The sequence below is a fragment of the Megalobrama amblycephala genome, linkage group LG9 (genome assembly GCF_018812025.1).
Source record: "Megalobrama amblycephala isolate DHTTF-2021 linkage group LG9, ASM1881202v1, whole genome shotgun sequence".
Taxonomy (NCBI): Eukaryota; Metazoa; Chordata; class Actinopteri; order Cypriniformes; family Xenocyprididae; genus Megalobrama; species Megalobrama amblycephala.
The window spans coordinates 25,691,433-25,710,850 of NC_063052.1; the positions used below are offsets into that span (position 1 = coordinate 25,691,433).

Here is a 19,418-nt window from a genome sequence, read left to right on the forward strand (position 1 = left end):
AATAAAAAGCATCCATTAGTTTTAATTTCATGTGGACTTACTATTTTACGCTTTTCCTCGGAAATTACCCGGAACAATTTGTCCCAGGAACTTTTTTCCCCCCAGACTGTCTGCGTCGCGGTCTAAAGTACCATGAAGATTAAGTCTGGTAACGTAGGACTGCGTGCGACTTTCCAGTTCCAGCTGGATTTCATCCTCCGCATATAAGCTTAATAAAGCCTGAACCTCATCTTCGGACGTATTTTTTAAACTCTATTGTTGATTCGAATAGCAAACATCTCTTACTGCACGTACCGACAGACTTTTAAAATTGGTGGTTGAAATAAAATGCTGCGTGGAGTCAACCAATCAAGATGTTGCATGAACTCTACGAATCGGCATGTTCAGCACCCAAGTCCAACCTCCAAAAGTTCTGGAACTTTGAAAAAGTACTACCTAGCAAGCAGGTACTTTCTGAGGGGGACGTTTTTACCCAGAACTTCATTTAGACCCTGGTTCTTGTGGTCGAAACACACCGAGTATCACTTCAAAGTCCCTAGTTCCTGGGGAAAATTCCTGCAGTGGAAACGTGGCTTGTGCTTCATACTAGGCCATGCTATGCTCTTTTACAAAGTCTTGGGGTCTTTTGTTTTGGGTCTACTAGATTAGATTTTCATGCTTAAATGTTCATAATACACAATTTTTCACATTGTTGCAGCACCTCTCTTCCCAGTCTTTCAGTAACGCTCTGTTTAGTTCCCGTCTTTATGTAGAAAAGCGCAATGTGCTCTGATTGGTCGGCTGGACCAGCGTGTTGTGATTTGGTCAACCATTTCGAACGAGTTACAGAAATGACGTATTTGTTCCTGGAAGAAAACTTAAGACTACAATTGAGGAATTTTAGGAAGTTCAGAAACTTTGCTTGCTGAACCTTTTTTATGCTCAAACGGTAACATTACACGCTGAAGTTGAAAATGTAAAAACGGATAATTGGTCATCTTTAAATTTAATGCTAAGCATAAAGTAATAGGACAAATGTCAAGCAGATGATTTGCAGATAAGGTCAAGAATTTGATCTCAGACACTCTATCTTTCACTCTTCTTTTGCAGGTGGGACTGTTGGACCTGGAGTTAAACCGCCTAACAAAAGCTCTGTTCCTGGCTCAGGTGGTTCTCTCTGTTGTTATGGTTGCTTTGCAGGGATTTCTTGGACCCTGGTTCCGAAACCTGTTCCGTTTTGTTGTTCTATTCTCATACATCATCCCCATCAGGTACCGTTATAATATTATCACCCAGATTATACTAATGTGAAATATTACCGCAAAATCATCAAAGCTTCAGCTGTGTGAAATAAGAAGAACAAACTTATTTTAGTACGGCATTTATGTGTGTGTAGTTTAAGAGTAAACCTGGACATGGGGAAGTCGGCATACGGCTGGATGATTATGAAGGATGAGAATATTCCAGGTACAGTGGTTCGGACAAGCACCATCCCAGAAGAGCTGGGCCGTCTGGTCTACCTGCTCACAGACAAAACCGGTACTTTAAGATGCCTTTTTTCCATTTATAATGGCACAAATCTAACTTTTAAGATAGATAGTATGAGATGAATGAATCATGATTCACCTAATGTACCAGAAATATTTTCCAGAAGTCTAAGTTAAAGCACCCACATTTATTTTATTTTATTTTATATATTTCGATATTCTTCTTATTTCTTTCTGTTGCTTGTTTTATTTCCTTTTGTTGGAACTACTCTGCCCATCCAAAAGCTTTATAATAACTATTGATTTCTTTCCTGATCTTAATCTTTGAGTGCTGTTTTTCCAGGCACTCTGACCCAGAACGAGATGGTCTTCAAACGCCTCCATCTCGGTACTGTGTCATACGGAACGGACACCATGGATGAGATCCAGAGTCACATCATCCAGTCCTACGCTCAGGTGTGATTGACATCTGTCACCTTATACATTACCCTTAAGACATTCTCTTGTCATTACATTGAAAACTAAAGAGTTTCACATCCTTCACAAAATGCTGTATGTGTGTGTGCTTATGTTTTGTGCCAACAGCTGGGTGACACAATGTTAAAGCCACAGTAGCAATTGATTTTCATGCTTCACGGTCCTTCATTACTGTGATGATGGAGTGGCAAGCAGGTTTGAAATGTACCCATGATATGAGCGATCATAGCCTTATTATATACCCCCTCAGGACATGTCAGAGTCCGTGTCCAACAACTTGTGTGAAATTGAGTTTGACAGGAATCAATAAACATAATGTAATTTACTGCTTAACATGCTTTGGTGTGCACAAGGCAGTTATAGCTCAGATTCTCTCTGGAGTGTTATGAGTATAAAGAAATTACTATTAAAAACAGCTGCTGCTTTGTAGAGGGCAAACCCCATTGTTTTATTTGAGATCTTGTCTGTCCTACTGGGATTTTGAACTCAAATTGTGTTTTGAAAAGGCAAAATCTGATATTCCTACGTAAAGGATGTGGTTCAGTTTAGAACCTTCAGTTCACATGATTTTTTCATCGCATTGTTGCTTAAAATCTTAGCTTTCTTATAAAATTTTACTTAAGTACAGTCAAAAAATTACACACAGCACCTTTTAAAGCATAAAAAACATATATGTTTGCAGAGATTTAGGAAACAAATACTTGTTTGTCCAAAAAAAAAAAAAAAACTACATACAACCAGTTATTCTACTTTGAATTGTGCGTTCAGGATTGGAATGTCTATTTTTGTTTTTGGTCTGTGTAATCTCTCCAATATTTTGAATTTGGACTGCGGTACCCATTTCACCCGCTAGCTGTCAGTAAGTTGTTAATTTTTGTGGCACTAAATGGAAGTTTAATTCAAGGGGTTATATATAGAATTCAGAAACGTCTTGTTGTTAGCGACACCAGTGGCCGTTAAGTGAACTGCAGCCAGCAAATTATTGCTTGTGCTTGCACTCATACACACACAAACAAACACAACACACACACACGCGCGCACACACACACACACACGCACATATATTATATTATATTATATTATATTATATTATATTTAGGGATGTCAAAATAACGCGTTAATTTCGATGAATTAATCTGAGAAAAAATAACACGTTAAAAAAAATAACGCAGATTAATCCATTCCGTATTGACCTTTAAACCTGGAGCTGTTCTAGCCACCATTCGACTGTTCACACCAGATGCGACTTGCGCGAATAAAACGCGCTATTCACGTGTAGTTGGACGCTTGGACATTTTGAGTTTATTTGCTTCATTCGCTCGTGAAATTCACTTCACAACAGACGTGGGGGGCTCTCCCGCTCCTTTATGTGTTTCGCGCGAATCACGCGTTATGCGCGTCAAACGCTCGAAACGCTCAATTCGCGCGAATCGCGCCGCAGGATGTCTATTCGCTTCTTTGCATTGACTTAACATGTAAATCACTGGACGTCAGTTAGCAATCACAGTTACCTTGGTGTTACGGCACACATCATCAAATCTTCTTCCTGAAGCACTTTTGAATGTATTTCCTTAGCATATTAGGTCATATTGTTGATTGTTATGGCCATTATTTGAAAAGTGAAAATAATAATAAAAGAGTTTTTGAACTTTAATGTCACTAATGCTGATTATTCATTGCTTCATTTGAATTGAAATATTTAATATAGCAAAAAATTATGTATGCGATTAATTTAGATTAATTAATCACAGAGTATGTAATTAATTAGATTAAAAATTTTAATCGATTGACAGCCCTAATTATATTATATTATATTATATTATATTATATTATATTATATTATATTATATTATATTATATTATATTATATTATATATATTTTTAGTCAATTGTTTAGTCACTCAAAAAATTTTGGATAAACTGTATAACCAACTAATTTGTTAAACAGCGCTAGTTTTGTCGCCAAATCACTCTGTAAAAAATTGAGATAAAAGTAAGAGATAAATTTAATAATTTTTTAATATACAAAATAAAAGTTTGAGTTTGCATAATATATGTGGGTGTACTGCCCTAATGCTGATAAATAATATTATTGTTAAAGTTAATGTTAAAGGGATAGTTCACCCAAAAATGACAATTATTCCATAATTTACTCACCCTCAAGCCATCTTCTTTCAGGCAAACACAATCGGAGGTATATTTAAAAATATCCTGGCTCTTCCAGACTTTAGAATGGTAGTGAATGGGGAGCCTGATTTTGAAGCAAAAAAAAGTGCATCCATCCATAGTAAAAGTACTCCACACAGCTCCAGGGGGTTAATAAAGGCCTTCTGAAGTGAAGCGATTGGGTTTTTATATATAAAAAAAAAAAAAAAAAAAAAAAAAAATATATATATATATATATATATATATAATCTTTATTAATTATGATACCTAGCTTTACCTAGATTTTTTACCTAGATTTTTTTTGCCTTCAAAATCGGGCCCCCCATTCACTGCCATTAAATAGCTTGAAAGAGCCAGGATATTTTTACATTTGTCTCCGATTGTGTTCATCTGAAAGAAGAAAGTCATAAGCCATGTTTCCACCGCAGGAACTTTCCCCAGGAACTAGGAACTTTGGGGTGGTACTCGGTGTGTTTCGACCACAGAATCCAGGGTCTAAATGAAGTTCCAGATAAAAAATTCCCCCTCAGAAAGTACCTGCTCGCTAAGTAGTACTTTTTCAAATTTCCAGAACTTTCGGGGGTGGGACTTGCTGACATGCTGATTTGTTGAGTTCACGCAGCATTTTGATTGGTTGACTCCACGCAGCATTTTATTTCAACCATTGTTTTTTTCAAAGTCTGTTGCGGTGCGTACAGTAAGAGTTTTGCTATTCAAATCAACAATGGAGTTTAAAAATATGACCGATGGTCTGACGACGAGGTTCAGGCTTTATTAAGCTTATATGAGGAGGACAAATCCAGCGGGAACCAGAAAGTCCCGTGCAGACCTACATCACCAGACTAATCTTCACAGTACTTTAGACCGCTATGGAAAGGCAGCTAGCAATAGGTCTGGGGGAAAAAAATTTCCTGGGACAAATTGTTCTGGGTAATTTTGGTGGAAACATGGTAATATACACCTTGGATGGCTTGAGGGTGAGTAAATAATGGGGTATTTTTCATTTTTGGGTGAACTATCCCTTTAAGGCTGATAACCAATAAATGGCCAATATTAAAATGATCTTATTCAAAAACTTGTTTTAATTGCTACAAGTGACTTTAGGCATCACATCTTTATAATGTACACTATAAAAATGGATATCCGTTTTGAGATATGCAAAAGATCACAGTGTTATTATTAAATTATTGTTTTTAAATTTTGAAGATTAACTTTAAGTGAGCATTAGATGACAGCAGCACAGGTCATCTAAATATAAAAATAGGGGAAAGTTCTCAAATCAGTATTTCATTCCCAATTACGACTGGCTGATTGTACATTATCCCATCACACATTTACTGTATATTTGTAAACGCATTCAGATTGTCAAAATGGGAACCTAGCACGTGTTTGAGAATGAGCCAGCTGTGGGGTGTCTTTATGTACCTGCGTCTGCAATTTGGAGGCTATGTGCAGGTTGTCATCTCTTCCCCTCAGCAGAGCTCTGAGGAAAGAGGAGTTCATCAAGAGAAATCTCCTGCTCCAGTGGAGCACGGCAACCCCTGTCAAACACACACACACTCAAAGACTCTCAGCGGCGCTTATGTAAATTGATAAGTTTCAGAGACAGTGTGAGATTCCGACATTGTGCGGGGAGACACTGATGAAATCTTAACGCTTTTTTGCCCAGTGTGTCCTAAGTAAGAGCGAGCACAGGAAGGTGAACTATCAGCATACACTTCCTGACCCAGTCCTCCTGTTCTTACACTACACATAACATTATCAGATTCTGACAGATTTTTGAATGTGTTCGACTGGAAGCGTTTTTGAAACAAATATTTCTTGTCGTGAAATTAGAAGGGAGTCTTTTTATAGATGATTTATTTTGTTGAAAGGGAATTGAAAGAATAGAATAGATAGAATTTATATACACGTATTTATACAGTACATTAAATATATTATAAATATACATTTGTATGTAAGTTTGTGGTCAGTAAGATTTTTTTTTACAGAAATTAATACTTTTATTCAGCAAGTATGCATTAAATTGATAAAAAATGACAGTAAAGACTGTTATGTTGTTACACAAAAAACTCTTTCAAATAATAATGTTGTAATAATAATGAACTTTCTATTCATCAAAGAATGCTGAAAAAAAGTTTCCACAAAAATATTAAAGGATTAGTACACTTTAAAATGAAAATTACCCCACAATTTACTCACCCTCAAGCATTCCTAGTTGTATATGACTCGGAGTTATATTAATCACCCTGATGCTCCAAATCTTTATAATGCCAGTGAACTATAACCACCTGTTTAAAGCTCGAAAAAAAAGTGCATCCATCCATCAGAAACATACTCCATACCGCTCCAGGGGTTAATAAAGGCCTTCTGAAGCGAAGCAAAGCATTTGTGTTGGAAAAATATCCATATTTAACATGTTATAAATTAAAATAGCTAGCTTCTGCCAGACCGCCTTCCATATTCAACTTACGAAAAAAGGGCGTCGGACGTAGCACAAGCGTTTTGAACTGCAAGAGGCGTTACAGTTTCTTTTTTTTTTAACCCCCCGGAGCTGTGTGGAGTATGTTTATGATGGATGGATGCACTTTTTTGAGCTTCAAACCGTTCCGTTCACTGCCATTATAGAGCTTGGAAGCATCAGAGTGGTTATTAATATAACTCCAACTGTATTCATCTGAAAGAAGAAAGTCATATACACCTAGGATGGCTTGAAGGTAAGTAAATCATGAGGTCATTTTCATTTTAAAGTGAACTAATCCTTTAAGAAGCACAACTGTTTTCAACATTGATAATAATAAGATATGTTTCTTAAGCACCAAATCAGCATATTACAATATTTCTGAAGGATCATGTGACGCTGAAGACTGAAGTAATGACTGCTGGAAATTCAGCTTTGCAATCATAGAAATAAATTACATTTTAAAATATATTAAAATAGAGAAACGTTATTTTAAATTGTAATAATATTTCACAATATTACTCAAATGGATCAAATAAATGCAGCCTTGGTGAGCATGTGATGTTACTTCTGAACCTGGAGCGCACTTTTGATATTTCTGCTTTGTGTCTCTCCAGGTGAGCTCTACGCAGTCTAATGGCAGTAGTGCGAGTTCCACACCCTCCCGTAAACCACAGCCGCCCGCACCGAAGGTCCGCAAGAGCGTGAGTAGCCGGATCCACGAGGCCGTGAAAGCCATCGCCCTCTGCCACAATGTTACACCGGTATACGAGTCCCGTGTTAACGGTGCCAGCGCTGAATCGGAGGGTACAGAGGCTGACCAGGACTTTAGCGATGACAACCGCACTTACCAGGCCTCCAGTCCTGATGAGGTAAGAACAATGGGACATCCTGAAAGATAACTAACTTATTTATTTAATGACTTTGTTCGCTTGTGTTTATTTAAAAAAATGTATAGTACATTTCTGCAAAGACAATTTTGATTAGTATGTTTTTGTATTTAGCATTTCACCTCTCTTAGTAATTTTTTGTAATTTGCATCTTAAGCAGTTCCAGAACAAAAAGCAGGGCTTTTTTTTTTTATTTCAATTTATTTTATTTAGAAATCAGACAGATTGCATTGACACTGGTCTTCTCATTCCTCTAACGGTGTAATCCTATATATCGCTGCTTTAGTATTTATGACTCCCCCACTTTAGCCTTGAATTTACTGCCTTATTGGATGGTAATATAGACTCTGTGTTAGTAGAGAAATCTGAGAGGGCTCAATAAATATCAGAAGCAGAGGGGGCATGGGTAGGTCACACACCAGGAAGGACTCGGTCATCATTTGTGTTGAGAGATCGTAGATATTTATAGATCCGTTGTAGAGCAACAATATTTTGAATGAGTTGTTGGTAAGAAAAGCACTAAATAAATGGCAGAAAAGGCACTGAGGCCAAACATATGTCACAATGGCAGCGGTCCTCAAATAGATGGAGGGATACGTCAGGTTTTTTTTAACAGAGAGGAATGAAGAACTGTTTAAGACTCGACTTTAAGGAATAATTCATCCAAAAATTACATTTCTGTCATTGATTACTCACTCTCATAATCTTCCAAAACTTTCTGTTGTGGAACTGTAAAGTGATTGCACTGCTTTTCGCCATACAATGAAAGTGAATGGTGACCGCACTGGTCTTCAAAAATGACGGAAACCACCATAAAAGTATTGTAACAGTAGGGTATACAAAAATATAACCCAAAAGTATCTATCCTTCACAGCCTCGTTTTATTTACTTATTTGCTTTTATGTCAGCTTGTGGAGCATTTCTTTTTTGTTGTCTCTGTAATAAAGAAAACCATATCTGTCTTGAACAGCGTGGGTGAGTACATGATGACAAAATATTTGTTTAGGTGAACTAACCTATTCAGATAATTCTGTACAATGTTTGCTGTTCACTTGCAGGATCTAATGAAGATGAACTAATGAAGGGCAGTCGGTTTCAAAGCATTGATTGTTTTCGAGAAAATGCGGCAGTCATTACATAAATTGAGAATATTCCGGTGCTCTTTCATTTTTCCTTTATACAACCCAAGCATCTTTTTCTTCAGGACCTTCTGTAGACGTAGATATCTTTTGAGAGTGATAAAAGGAAAAAGAAATCTGTCCATCTCCCTCTTTAGTGGAATTGCCTGTCCTCTCTTCTCCCTTGATGTGTCTACTTATTTATTTTCTTTAATGCCCAGGTCTTATCTCTCCAACGTCTTCACTCCGGGATTGATCAATATTTAATTTTCTCTGAGAGACTAGCGGTTAACACTAGTCTTTCTCTACGTGTCACTCTCATCAGCGCCTGTGTCTATGTGTGCTCGCTCAAAGACCTCCAGCCTTTTCGACCTTTAATATGACAGACGCATAGCGATAATATTCCTAAAGAGAGCCGAGTTCAGGCATTGAATAACTCTGATGCCTTTCCGCACACTTACTTTAAGTCATTTGTGACCTTCGACCCTACTGTGTCAAGGGTCAGAGGTTTATCATGACCTTTAATGATCGGACATTCTCACGAGCAAGACTGTTTGTTATGTCCGATAATGAAGTTTTACTTATGGGGGGTAATAGAAGTTCACTGATGGTTTTATTAGTGGTTTTGGCTTATTCAGATGAGATGACAGTGTTCAGTGGCTGTTGACCTTTGCTTCTTCTAGGAAAAATATAGTATTGACCTCTAACCTTTTAGGCTATTAAATAGAAGCTGTCACAAAAAAGATGGGCCACTCGTACAAGAGTTATGGTATGTTCAATTTTTTTACGATGAGTTTTTTTTTGTTAGAATGATGTTAAAGTGGATGCGCTCTTTGTGTGGTTTTGATTAATAGATTGATCCGGTCTAATTTTGAAATCTGTAGTTTGGAAGTAGCATTTGTAATATGAATTTTGATTTTGAAATTGTAATTATTTCAAATTATGCAGTGCACTGACATATAAAACATTCATGGAGAACTGAAAGTCATGAAAAGTCATTGCTCAAAAAATGTACTGTTATAAAAACAATAAGTGAAAGATAGATTTCAGATAAACTTCTCTCAGCATATTCTTAGATGATGCTGCTCTGTCAGATAAAGCCATCTCCACTATGCCTTCTTTATGACGTTGTATCATATTTCCTGTCACATCTGGTCTCTTTATTAAATAACAGCCACGTCTTCATGTGGTCGTAGGTCACATAGTGCGGTTCCAATCCTCTCCGCTTCTTGAAGGCGCAGTGATCTTGGTTTATGATTACAGCTTTTCTTCCTGTACTGCTGAAATGATTGATAGAGTGTATTAAAGGCTCTCCCCTGTGTCGTAAAACAGTTCCCTGCTAGTCTCCTGAAGGCATTTCCCCACCACCTGAGTTACACTTGTGTGTGTGTATGTGAGCGAGCGTGTGTGTGTGTGTGCTCTTGAGGGCATCGTTTAGCACTGTCAGGTTGATAGAAGACTGGCTAATTAGTCATATCACATTGAAATGTCATAAACAAGAGTTCTAGCTGTGCTGGGATGTGTCTAAGAGTAAAGAAAGCAGATTTAATCAGGGCTGCAAAGGAATTTAAAGGCAAGATTTGCAGGGATGGTTATGATCTTTCAGAGATAAACAATAGGGTCAAGAAGTCTGAGACATAAAAATAAGATTTAAATTATTACATTTATTTCTAATGCATTGCTGTACTTTTATTATGACTTATATTATCAGTGTAACAGCTACAGTAGATCTAAGGTTGAATTATAAAAGGATTAGTTAACTTCAGAATTAATATTTCCTGATAATTTACTCACCCCAATGTCATCCAAGAAGTTTATGTCTTTCTTTCTTCAGTTGAAAAGAAATTAAGATTTTTGAGGAAAACATTCCAGGATTTTTCTCCATATAGTGGACTTCAATGGCTGCCAACGGGTTAAAAGTCCAAATTGCCGTTTCAGTGCAGCTTCAAAGACCTCTACACGATCCCAGCCAAGGAATAAGGGTCTTATCTAGTGAAACAGTCCGTGATTTTCTAAAAAAATCTGTGATTTTTCTAAAAAACTTTTTAACCACAAATGCTTGTCTTGCACTAGCTCTGTGATGCGCCACGCATTACGTAATCATGTTGGAAAGGTCGCACGTGATGTAGGGTGAAGTACCGATCGAGTGTTTACAAAGCAAAAGTGCAAAGATTTAGTCAAACGACCTTTACAAAAAAAAGTTAAAACAACGATGTCGGGCGATTTTGAAGTTGGAGGAGAATATGAGATGGAGTTTTTCGCCCTACCACGGTACTTCCGCAAACGTCACGTGTGACCTTTCCAACATGATTACGTAATGTGTGGCGCATCGCAGAACTAGTGCAAGACGAGCATTTGTGGTTAAAAAGTAAATTTTTTTTTTTTTTTTTTTTTTTTTTTAAATAACTGATTATTTTGATAGACAAGACTCTTATTCTGCTGGAATCATGTAGAGCCCTTTGAAGCTGCATTGAAACTGCAATTTGGACCTTCAAACCGCTGAACACAGTGAAGTCTACTATATGGAGAAAAATCCTGGAATGTTTTCTTCAAAAACCTTAATTTCTTTTCAACTGAAGAAAGAAAGACATGAACATCTTGGATGGCATGGGGGTGAATAAATTATCAGGAAATGTTAATAGAGTGCCCCAGGGATGGCGCGTTTTTGTAGGCCAACCCGGAAGCTAGTGGCGCACGGGTTCCCTTGGTTGAAAGCCTATGTATTTTCCCCCATAGACTTTTGAAAAATCGCAGAAAATAAGCTCTGTGTTTAACAAAGGGTTATTACACTTACACGTTTTGTCTATCAAGATAATCTTTACAAGTTAACACAACATTTATAGATTTTGAAGCCTAAATAAAGTTGTCAGATATAAAAGGCTAACAGTAGGCTATAAACGGACTACAGCACACCATGGTCGCGGATCAACGTCGTCATCACCAAGCTTCCTCAAACTGTATTTAAAAAACAACTTTATTTATAAACATGCTCGCTGATTATGATCTGTGCTGTTATGAATACTTTTCCACTTTTTCATGAGAAATGCTGTCCAAATGTCCCGTTTTTAGTGATGACGTCTAAAGTCCCCGCCAAAGGAAGTAGTCCCTTTTAGCAATTTGTTAGCAACCGCCGATTTTAAGACACAGTAAAAGTTTAAAAAATCACAAGCAGGTTATAACTGGTGTGTTTTATGTCATAGATCAAAACGTGAAAGTATTTAGAGGCTTTGTTAACCACAGACCTTATTTCAGGCGATTTAGCAAAAACCAATTCAAAAAACCCTTTACGGCGTTGGAACCGGAAGTCCTAAAATGCTAACTCGCTTCCGGGTTTTGCCTACAAAATTGCGTCATCCCTGAGGCACGAGATCTCGCGAGACTAAAATGTGACGAGATTTCTCGTCGAGGCGAAAAGTAGTCTCGTGATATAGAGTGCCCCAGGGATGACGCGTTTTTGTAGGCCAACCCGGAAGTTAGTGGCGCGCGGGTTCCCTCGACTGAAAGCCTATTCATTTTTCCCATAGACTTTTGGAAAATCGCAGAAAATAAGCTCTGTGTTTAACAAAGGGTTATGACACTTACACGTTTTGTCTATCAAGATAATCTTTACAAGTTAACACAACATTTGTAGATTTTGAAGCCTAAATAAAGTCGTCAGATATAAAAGGCTAACAGGCTATAAACGGACTACAGCACACCATGGTCGCGGATCAACGTCGTCACCACCAAGCTTCCTCAAACTTTATTTAGAAAACAACTCTATTTAAAAACATGCTCACTGATTATGATCTGCGCTGTGTATGAATACTTATCCACTTTTTCATGAGAAATGCTGTCCAAATGTCCCGTTTTTAATGATGACGTCTAAAGTCCCCGCCAAAGGAAGTAGTCCCTTTTAGCAATTTGTTAGCAACCGCCGATTTGAAGACGCAGTAAAAGTTTAAAAAATCACAAGTGGGTTATAACTGGTGTGTTTTATGTCATAGATCAAAACGTGAAAGTATTTAGAGGCTTTGTTAACCACAGACCTTATTTCAGGAGATTTAGCAAAAACCCATTCAAAAAACCCATAGACTTTATGGCGTTGGAACCGGAAGTCCTAAAATGCTAACTCGCTTCCGGGTTTTGCCTACAAAAACGCGTCATCCCTGGGGCACTCTATTGCCATGACAGAGTGGTTAGGATGATTAGGAAAGAATATGCCACCGCTACCTTCACTTTACGCCTCCACTGTCGTTTTATTTTGTATTTAAATAAAAAACATTTAATTCAGTCGGATAACGGTCGCCGCCGCTCCATATTCACAGAGTACGCGCGATCGCTGAAAGTGAAAGTAAACGGGCGCGCGCATTCGATGTCAATACCCCGCATTTTGAAAGCGGCTCCCTGCTGCATGCAAATATCTCTCAATATGAAAGCTATTTTAGGCTGGGCAGTGTAGTTGCAACCATCTCTTAGCTCTGTATTTTTCTTAAATACTAATTTCTTAAAAATAGTGTGTAAAAATCTTGTCTCGTGAACTCAATCTCGAGTCTCGTCTCGTGAGATACCTGTCTCATCACACCCCTAGTTAATTCTGAAGTGAATTAATCCTTTAACATGAATTTAAGAAAGTTTTAGTATTTAGTTTGTGTCTCTTTTGCTTTAAGCACTAAAGCTGCATGAGCTCTCCACAAGATTGAATCCATATGAATCGAGCGGTTTAGACCAAATTTTCTGAAGAGAATCGAGACTTTTTGAGCTTCCGGAAGAGGTTTGTTCTTAGGTTAGGTTGAACTTCTGTTTATGTTCGCTGATCAAGGTTTATATGCGAGTAAATGCCTAAATTAAATCTGTTTCTCATAACAAGCGGTCAAGTCTCTTCCGAAAATTTGGACTAAACCATTCGATTTATATGGATTAGTTTTCCGATCTCTTTATGAACTTTTTGAAGCGTCAAAGTTTCAGCTGTAAAGGCAGTCTACGGAAGGAAATCTGACAGCATTCTGTCATCAAAAAGATCTTCATTTGTGTTCCGAAGGTTTGGAATAACATGTGTACTTCTTTCTTTCTTTCTTTCTTTCTTTCTTTCTTATCAACCATAATATTAAAAAAACTATAAATAGTCCCAGCTCTTTAAAGATTATTTGATAATTGAGAGCAAAAAGTTGCATGTCACAAAACCACACATCTTTCACAACAAAACGTTCGTTCACTTGTTGTGTAGGTGGCTCTGGTGCGCTGGACTGAGAGTGTGGGTTTGACCCTGGTGAACAGAGACCTGATGTCCCTCCAGCTGAAGACCCCAGCCGGACACATCTTGACCTATTACATCCTCCAGATCTTCCCCTTCACCTCAGAGAGCAAGCGCATGGGCATCATTGTCAGGGTACGTCCCACTACAACACTATGTGTGTGAGCTTGTTTGTACAGTATGTGTTCGAAATGACATATTTATCTCAATTCAAACTTTTTTAAAACATCTGGTGAGAATATAAATGTAAAAATATGTGTGTGTATTTGAACATGTTCCCTTTTTTTAGCCTGATTATGTGTCCTGGCTAGCTGTTTGTGTGTATATACTTCAGGACTCTGTACTTGAGCATTTCTGTGAGTGTGTTGTGTTTGTTTTCTGGTTTGTTTGTCGGTTACAGTTCATGCATAAGAGTATTGATGACTTAAGTTTTTGATATGTTTGTGTGGGAGAAAATTATCTCCATTTGACTTCTTTTTCAGTGATAACTTTAGGGGTCTAGGCACCATCGGTGTTGTCGTGTGCTCTACAGTTGAACATGCTAATGATTTAGACATATTTGGATATGTTTTTAAGTGTTCTCTTTTGAATTGATTATGTTTCAGGAGGAGGCTACTGGCGACATTACGTTTTACATGAAAGGGGCAGATGTTGCTATGGCGAGCATTGTACAGTACAATGATTGGCTGGAGGAGGAGGTAAGAATGCATGAACCATTGTTGATAGAGAAAATCGGCATTCTGCTTTTTCATGTGGGCTGGTGAGCATATGAATAAACCTAATTGTCTGTTTCTGTGACCCTTCTTGTTTTTGTTTGTTTATTTGCATATTTAATTGTTTTTGTATCCGATTCATAATCTATCTTTGCTCGCACACACACAAACAATTGAATGCAATCAAAATAAATGCAGTACCTTTGTATTTGTTCCTCAAATGTAATTTATACACAAATACACACACACACAAACACACACAAAGAAAAATGTCAGATCTTACAAATTTGGATGTATGTTGGATGTGACTGGTGCTAGTTGTCTAATTCTTCAGCTAAATTTAAACAGTAATGACACAAAATTACAAAGCTATAAAAATGTTAACAGGAATACAAAAATATACCATTTTTACATATTGCATGCAAGTTACACTGCTGTTCAAAAATTTGGTGTCAGTAAGACTTTTTCTAAAGAGATTTTATTCATCAAGGATGCTTTAAATTGATCAAAAGTGACCGTAAAAATTAGGGAAAAAATCTATCACTGTTTCCACAAAAATATTAAGCAGCACAACTGTTTTCAACATAATAGTAAATGTTTCTTAAGCAGCAAATCAGCATATTAGAATGATTTCTGAAGGATCATGTTACACTGAAGACTGGAGTAATGATGCTGAAAATTCAGATTTGCCATCACAAAAATAAATAACGTTTTAAATTGTATTCAAATATAAAACAGTTATTTTAAATAGTAATAATATTTCACAATATTAATCTTTTTTACTGTATTTTCGATCAAATAAATGCAGCTTTGGTGAGCATTAGAAAATCTCCATGAATGGTAGTATCATACAGATGAAGTGCCATCTGAAATTTTCTTCTAAAATGAGAGTTTTTATTAGGCTCCTATGTTTAGGTTCAGTAATTTCACTTTAATGGCAATCAATAAGTCCTTTTCATTGCCGTTAAAGTGAAATAACTGAACATAAACATAGGAGTCTGATAAAAAATGAACATTTTAGAAGATAATTACAGATGGCACTTAGTTTTTGCACTGGAACTCTTCATATATATTCTAAGTTATAAAATTATAGTATAAACAAGTGTGTATATATATAATATAGTATATGACAACTTGTGTTTACTAGCCCCAGTTCCCCCTATGTCTGTAATTCCAACGCACTTCCTCGGTAGCTACCTGGTGTGGCGGCAATGTTTGTTGTGTTGAATCCCTTGTATGAATGACTTTATGAATAAATCCCTGTTGAATTAAGAATCAACACATATGATAAGGTACCACTAAGCATAACAAACAGCTCAGCCTGTCCTAGCCTTTGTGATCAAGGACAATCAGCTCAGCCCATCATCACACATGCGTTTCTCGCTTTGATGATTACAATTTGTATTGGCAATATTCAGTCGATGAGGGGTGGAGATCAGGCTTATTAATTAATGAATGACCTCAATAAAGGCGTATGACTGGGAGCATCATGTCATAATCCTCATCGCCCTGTTCACAATATGCTATGTGTGTGTGTTAGACGCCTTTATGAGGACAGGTCAATAAGTAATCACTGCATCACTTTCGCCAGTTGCATTTTCATATAAAAAATAAACCGCTGTCCCACATATTTTACAGTGTGCTCAAAGATTCCCACAGGCTCTGTTGTATTTTTCACAATTGATCCTTCCTGTGTGTGTGTGTGTTTGCATATGTCTATTTGTGTGACAGTGTTTTGATGTTTCCTGTAAATACAATTGTGTTAAAAGCATTGTTTATATCTTTGTTCCAATGCTTTCTGTATACCAATTGAGTTCATTGTCTCACACAACGTGGCTTTAGCAGATGTAACTGTAGTTGTGTGTTGCATTATTTTGTCTCAGTGTGGGAACATGGCCAGAGAGGGCCTCCGGACGCTGGTGGTGGCTAAGAAATCACTGACTGAAGAGCAATACCAGGACTTTGAGGTAAGATATAGACCAGCTTTGCTTCCACCCTCAGTAAGTTAAGTAAATTGATATATAGGTTATATATTTTTCAGCTTTTTAGTATTAAAGGGTTAGTTCACCCAAAAATACAAAAAATGTCATTAATTACTCACCCTCATGTCGTTCTACACCCGTAAGAGCTTAACTCATCTTCGAACACAAATTAAGATATTTTTAATGAAATCTGATAGTTCAGTGAGGCCTCTATTGCCAGCAAGTTAATTTACACTTTCAGTGCCCAGAAAGGTACTAAAAACATATTTAAAACAGTTCATGTGACTTCAGTGGTTCAACCTTAATATTATAAAGCGACGAGAATACTTTTTGTGCGCCAAAATAACGACTTTTAAACAATATCTAATGATGGCCGATTTCAAAACACTGCTTTGAATCTTTTGTTTCGAATCAGTGTTTCGGAAACTGCTGAAATCACGTGACTTTGGCGCTCTGAACCACTGATTCGAAAACAAAAGATTGACATAATAATAAATGACATAATTTTCATTTTTGGGTGAACTAACCCTTTAATGGATTTGCTCTGAAATAGATTAAAGTTGTGATTTTTGTACTCGGGCAGAGGAACCATCATTTCAATCAAACTTTCATTGTTGATACAAATTGTTCATGTAATAAATAAAAAGCAGTAAAAGATAATTATAAATGATCTAGGTATATTTTCCACATGTTTTTATCAAACACAAGGAAACATATATTTAATCACTTTTATTAATTTTGATATAATAAAGGTATATACTATATGTACTGTTCAAAAGTCTGAGGTAAGATTTGTTCATTGTTTTTGAAAGAAATTGATATGGTCACAAAGACTGCATTTATTTGATCAAAAACACAAAAAAAAACAATAATACTGTGATATATTAGTACAACTATTTTCTATTTTTGTAATTATTTTAAAATAAGCTGAAATATCAGCAGCCATTGCTTCAGTCTTTAGTGTCACATGATCCTTCAGAAATTATTCTGAAAAGTTGTTTTGTTTTGTTAAATTTCTTATTATTATCACTGAAAAAAGTTATTCTGCTTTATATTTTTGTGGAAACAATGATGTATTTTGATGAGTGATGTTTTAATATAAAGATATTCTTTGTGTAGAAAGTTCAAAAGAACAGTATTTATTTGAAATAGATCTTAAGGCATCTGAAGTTTTTTGTTTTTTTGTTTTTTGACTCCCAACCTCAAACTTTTGAACAGTAGTGTGCAGCAATTTTTACAGGACATTTTTATTAAATCCTTTTAATATATGAATAAAATATATGAATCATAATGACACTTGGAGCCCTCTTTGAACAATTGTGTTGCTGTTGCAAACAACAAATCATTGAATCAGAGTTTGGAATTGATTCATTGGTCAGTTTAAATTGATTCATGCAAGCGACTCAAATCAAATTTACCAATGCTAATGCCATTTTTCTACTAAAGCAAGGCAAGTTTAAAATTCTTATAACTTAACACCAATTTTATCCATCTCTCTGTCTATTCAGAGTCGCTATAATCAGGCAAAGTTGAGTATCCATGATCGCTCTCTGAAGGTGGCGGCAGTGGTGGAGAGTCTGGAGAGAGAGATGGAGCTTTTGTGTCTCACTGGAGTGGAAGATCAGCTGCAGGCTGATGTCCGGCCCACACTGGAGCTCCTCCGCAATGCTGGAATAAAGGTACACATACAGTCAAACCAAAATTTATTCAGACACCTTGAACATTTCATTCATTATTACAGTTTATTCACTATAGTTAAAAAAATGGTAATAAAATATGACAAGATCTCAGAGTTAAACTGTGTCAGAAAAAAATAATCTTAATTATGTCAGATAACATTTAAGCAAAACATGGTCTGGTCAAAGTGTCTGAATAATTTTTGGGTATAATATGTCAGTTTATTTTGCTATCCTCACTTACATAAATGAACAATAGTGTCCTGCAACCACTAGTAAAAAAAATATATATAAACATTTTTATCTAGTGTCTGAATAATTTTTGGTTTGACTGTACATTATATGGCCAAAAGTATGTAATCACCCAAACACTAGGCCCAAATGCATGTTGTGAATTTAAAGCCTGCTGTAACTGTTGTAACCTGCTGTGTCTTTTTGCTGTGAAATCTTTACTGACTTTTATGAAGTAAATGTTAGAATAACATTTACTGGACTAAACCTACTTAGATTATCCATACATCAATTTTTAGAAAAATCTTATTAAAATGTAAGTATGAAATGTGATGCATCAGGCTTTTGAGGAGCATCTCTCAGTCATTATTGTATTTTATTGCATTTTATGTTTTATGTATAAGTGCAGTTCATTATTAGTTCATGTTAACTAATGTAGTTAACTAATGTTAACTAATGAACCTTATTGTAAAGTGTTACTGTAAATAGTTTGCTATACTGTTGTAAACATCCCATTGACTATGACTATCAGAATCTTTCTTAATATCATAAATATCGGAAACTGCACTAAAGTGCATTATTTTTTTTTTGTTGCTAAATTTGGGCCTAAATTTGTATACATTTTATTACAAAAATTAAATAAAATTTCAATCCTTGAATATGAGCTCCATATTCCCCTATATCATACCATAAAAACCAGATGTATTAAATGTAATGCACAATATACTGTAATACTCATCAAAAAACACATATGCAAACTTTGATTTTATTTTTAATATTTTGTCTAAATGTTTAATAAAATGTTCCATTTAATTTTTCCCCCCGATTATTTCATTTTTCAGGCTTTACAGGATTAATATTGACCCTTAGATTCATCTTTTTATTTCAGATCTGGATGTTGACCGGAGACAAGCTGGAAACTGCTACATGTATCGCCAAAAGCTCCCATTTAGTGTCCAGAAGTCAAGACATCCATGTCTTCAAACCGGTAGGATGAGAACCACT

At 36.2% G+C, this 19,418-nt stretch overlaps 1 protein-coding gene across 4 annotated transcripts in view; it reads left to right on the forward strand.

Moving 5' to 3' along the window:
- atp9b (ATPase phospholipid transporting 9B) overlaps positions 1 to 19,418 on the forward strand; it is a 60,766-nt gene that overhangs the window by 28,715 nt on the left and 12,633 nt on the right. For all 4 annotated transcript variants that reach the window (XM_048202371.1, XM_048202372.1, XM_048202373.1 and 1 more), the window contains 9 exons: positions 1,090 to 1,250; positions 1,376 to 1,518; positions 1,810 to 1,922; positions 7,188 to 7,442; positions 13,785 to 13,946; positions 14,417 to 14,509; positions 16,408 to 16,491; positions 18,015 to 18,185; positions 19,303 to 19,401. In XM_048202371.1, the coding sequence (XP_048058328.1) occupies positions 1,090 to 1,250; positions 1,376 to 1,518; positions 1,810 to 1,922; positions 7,188 to 7,442; positions 13,785 to 13,946; positions 14,417 to 14,509; positions 16,408 to 16,491; positions 18,015 to 18,185; positions 19,303 to 19,401 (1,281 nt within the window). The remainder of the gene's footprint in view (positions 1 to 1,089; positions 1,251 to 1,375; positions 1,519 to 1,809; positions 1,923 to 7,187; positions 7,443 to 13,784; positions 13,947 to 14,416; positions 14,510 to 16,407; positions 16,492 to 18,014; positions 18,186 to 19,302; positions 19,402 to 19,418) is intronic.